Source organism: Phytophthora infestans, genomic scaffold (assembly GCF_000142945.1).
Source record: "Phytophthora infestans T30-4 supercont1.126 genomic scaffold, whole genome shotgun sequence".
NCBI classification, from domain to species: domain Eukaryota; phylum Oomycota; class Peronosporomycetes; order Peronosporales; family Peronosporaceae; genus Phytophthora; species Phytophthora infestans.
In genome coordinates, this window is record NW_003303633.1 from 42,936 (window position 1) to 46,629 (window position 3,694).

Consider the following 3,694-nt stretch of genomic DNA (forward strand, 5'->3'; position numbering starts at 1 on the left):
GAGTTTGTGACGAACACCTCTTCATTCTGATTGGTCGGTAAACCGAACCTAAGTAACGGGGTACGTAGCCCTAAGTGTACCCTGGTTACATGAAGTGTGACACTTCACACTTCAGGAGTATGACACGTCATACACCACAACTTCCGCAAAACCCCCAGCATTCGGCTACAGTAGAGCGGATTAGCCGGGACGGCGGTATAATATGGAATAATACGTCCTGTAGCTGTTACTTTTTGTCCTAAAAACAACATTAAGTACGAAACATTTAAGGACGTATTATTCCACTCTATGACACTTAGACATGAGCAGTGATCGACGATACCATGCGCTGAGCAGAATTTGAATGAGATTTACGGAACCGACTAACCCTGCATGCTTTACTCGATACACTTGATGACTTTGCGCCGAAAAAATCGAGTACCACAGTAGAACTTTAATAGTAATACATGTACTGTAGTAAGAAATAGCACTGTAAATGTAGAATCACTAACGGGGCACCAATGAAGAGCATGGTGCGTTGATACAGAGACAAGCTGTGTACTACTTTAATTTTATACGCACTTCACAAATACGAAGCTTGTAGAAACTCTTATTGCAACTTCACTACTACATGTATTTCGCAGAGCATTCCAAGTAGAGCTTCGTTGGGCTCTGTGAATAAGTAGATCTACCACCCTAGCAACATAATCATTTTTACTCACATGGTTCTTCGTATTTATGACTGTCTTCAACACATTGTCTTGTTGAAAGCTTCGGTCGCCACTTCGCATCAGTGTCGCGTTATTGATAAGGGTCGTTTTTGATGGTGACAAATAAAAGTGTAATCGGTAAGACACCAATGAAGTTCACTTGCCCATTCAGCAGCAGCAAGTACTAGCCTCAAGCTGGAGACAAGTGAATGGTATCCAAATACGTAGCGAATGACCTGGTGAGCATCGTTCTCAATAAAAATCCAGAACTTTAGTGTTTCACCAAAATGTAACTTAAATCTGAACCTTCTAAAGTAGATGCTATTTTTGGTAATGCCGCGCCGACAGACACAACACTAAAAATTAGCAACTATTGAAGAGGAGTCATGCCCGTGGACCGCAACCGTCCTGCCGGAATTCCATCTCGAGCGATCGACCGACCCCATGCAGTGAAGAAGCCGTCGGGACTGAACGTCACACGCTTTATCGCTCGCGAGGAAGAGCTGCACCAGGCACGGAAATACACCTATAACAACGACACTAATGCAAGTAGAGCTCTTTGGGAAGAAAAGCAAAATCGCCTATCGGGCAGTGGTGCTCGTTCCCAGCAGAACAAACGGTTCGTGGATAACACATGAATGTCTGCCGAGACTGTTTAGCTTGGTATGGCCCTTAATCCATTTTTGCATTGTAGTCTTGATGAAGAGCGAGAGTTGTTGGACAAAGAGGTACTCAAGATCCGACAAGCGCGACTCCAAAAGTACTATGAAACGTGCTACCAAGAGTACGTATCAGTATTTTTTAAATGTATTTTGCTTACTGTTATGTTGCAATATGTAGATGGGAGCAAGAGCTGCGAGCTCGAGGTCTAGCGCTTGTACGTGATCGAGACTAGATTACTTAAGGGGGAAACCATCAACGAGAATTTTACTTTCAAGATGATATTTTATTATTAACCGTATCATCAGCTTCGCTGTCCTTGCATCATACGACACCTTCATCCTCCGGTACGCGTTCCTCAGCAATATCTGTAGACTTGCAATTCTCTTCAGATAAGCCTTCAGAGTCCACTGCAGACGGAATGACGACATAGTGTGATGGGACTGTTTCGGACGGGTATACTAGCAGCAAGTACAGCAGCAGCGTCATATATAACCCAGCCACGACGACCAGACCAATCCAAGCTGCCGTTGATAACTTTTCCGGGAGGTTCTTGATGAGAATATCGTAGACGAGCGTGTAATTCACGCCACAAAGCAACGCCGTGCCCACGACGAGTAGAGCTCCAATCCACCTATTATTTACAAAAAGTGGCCCCATCAGCCTCGTGCTTGTGGTAAATGCGAGCAACGGCAGAAGTGCGAAAAGCAACTGAACACTCTGGAGTACATTAAGGAGCTCGTTAAAGCGGTCGCTCTGGAATTGTCGATCTTGACTGATAAGCGCCACGAGAATCGCTGGGATCAATGCCACTCCTCGCGTAAGCGCCACACGCTTCCAAGCTGCAATCCGGATTTCCAAAAATCCCTCCATGACGAACTGGCCAGCGTAAGTATCAGTCATGGTCGAAGCCTGACCTGACGCAAGTAAGCCAATGGCCCACACTACCTTCGCATACCCACCAAGTGCTTCACGTACTGCCTCGCCAGCCTGTGCTAGACCAATCTCTTGGCGATATCCAGCTGTCGGCCCCAGCCCAAACGATACCGTATCAAACCTATCTCCACGTCCATCCACGTAACACGGTGTGCATGTTGTCACTGTATTGATAATGTCCGCGGTCATATCCTCATTAAACACACTCTCGCCACCAAAGACACAGATATTGCCCGTAAAAGCATCGTAAATCGTACTCCCCGAGCTCAACGCTGCCTTTGCTGGAATACACGACGTCTGGATATCTCTCCCATACAAACTCGAAATAGGATTACTACTGAGCGCATAACACTGGCGGCTGAAGAAGCTGCTGGCAAAGGCACAAACCACCGCCGCGTTGATTAAGAAGCTGACGAACAGCGCCATGCTGCTTCCAATCCGAAATATTAGTTGGCTTCCTTTACTTTTGTCGGAGATCTCGTATTAGTTGTCCTCTCTTGGACCAATGCTGAGTGAAGAAAAATATTATGTGGCATGATGATGGCCCCCAGCATCGCTACCGCCTGCATGGTGTTCTGTTTGTCCATTCTGGGCTCTACTATCCCATTAATAATCTCTATTCCGTCTGGATCACTCATGGTGAAGTCGGCGAAGAAGCAGACGCACATGGTGGCGATGAGCAGCAAGAAGAACATCTCGAGATATCGAGTTTTAAAGTCTCCCGCTCGTTGTAGGGCCAGGAATGTGAAGGTATCGAGTCCTGTAAGCAGACAACCGAGCCATAGAGGTAACCCAAATAGAAGCTTGAAGGCTACAGCCGATCCCAGAACCTCCTGGATGTCGCTGCCGATGATGGCGAGCTCCGTCATGATCCAGAGTCCGAAAGAGACGAGTGGTGGATACTCGGAGCGACATAATTGAGCCAAGTGACGACCGGTACAGGCCCCCAATCTGGCAGCTAAGATCTGGTAGAGGCCTCCGAACATGGTGCTGAGTAGAACGACGTAGAGCAGTTGGTAGCGTGTGTAGGCCCCACTTTGTAGATCTGCTTCGAGGTTTCCAGGGTCCAAGTAGGCCATGCTCATGAGCCGACCGGGGCCAGTGTACGACCAGAAGACGGACCAGGAGAAGCGGGGGCGATGTGGGTTTGCAGAGGGGTCGGTGGAGCCAGGAGGTAGAGCCTCGAGCGCGTGCTCGGAGCTCCATCATGACTCTGATTGGGTTATGGCAAAGACTGTGGTTGAAGCTTTGATCTTCTAAACAGGAATGTTTTATTTCTATAAAGGTATAGTACTGATGTACAATACCTTTATGTCGTGATAAGATGTGGTTTTTTTATTAAACGGAAAAAGGTAACCTTCGCTTTAGTAATACGATAGCCATTGATTACACTAAATAGTCATATCGTG

The 3,694-nt window shown here is 46.9% G+C and overlaps 2 protein-coding genes across 2 annotated transcripts; one reads left to right on the top strand and one right to left on the bottom strand.

Annotated features, from left to right (window-relative positions):
- Window positions 1-1,075: 1,075 nt before the first annotated feature.
- Window positions 1,076-1,584, top strand: PITG_20228 (uncharacterized protein; the record flags this gene model as incomplete). Its single annotated transcript, XM_002895854.1, has 3 exons — window positions 1,076-1,308; window positions 1,384-1,473; window positions 1,530-1,584. 3 exons carry the CDS (start codon window positions 1,076-1,078, stop codon window positions 1,582-1,584), a joined length of 378 nt encoding a protein of 125 aa, XP_002895900.1.
- Window positions 1,585-1,834: 250 nt separating this feature from the next.
- PITG_20229 (Metal Ion (Mn2 -iron) Transporter (Nramp) Family) lies at window positions 1,835-3,370 on the bottom strand (the record flags this gene model as incomplete). Its single annotated transcript, XM_002895855.1, has 3 exons — window positions 1,835-1,873; window positions 1,962-2,636; window positions 2,789-3,370. 3 exons carry the CDS (start codon window positions 3,368-3,370, stop codon window positions 1,835-1,837), a joined length of 1,296 nt encoding a protein of 431 aa, XP_002895901.1.
- Window positions 3,371-3,694: the final 324 nt, after the last annotated feature.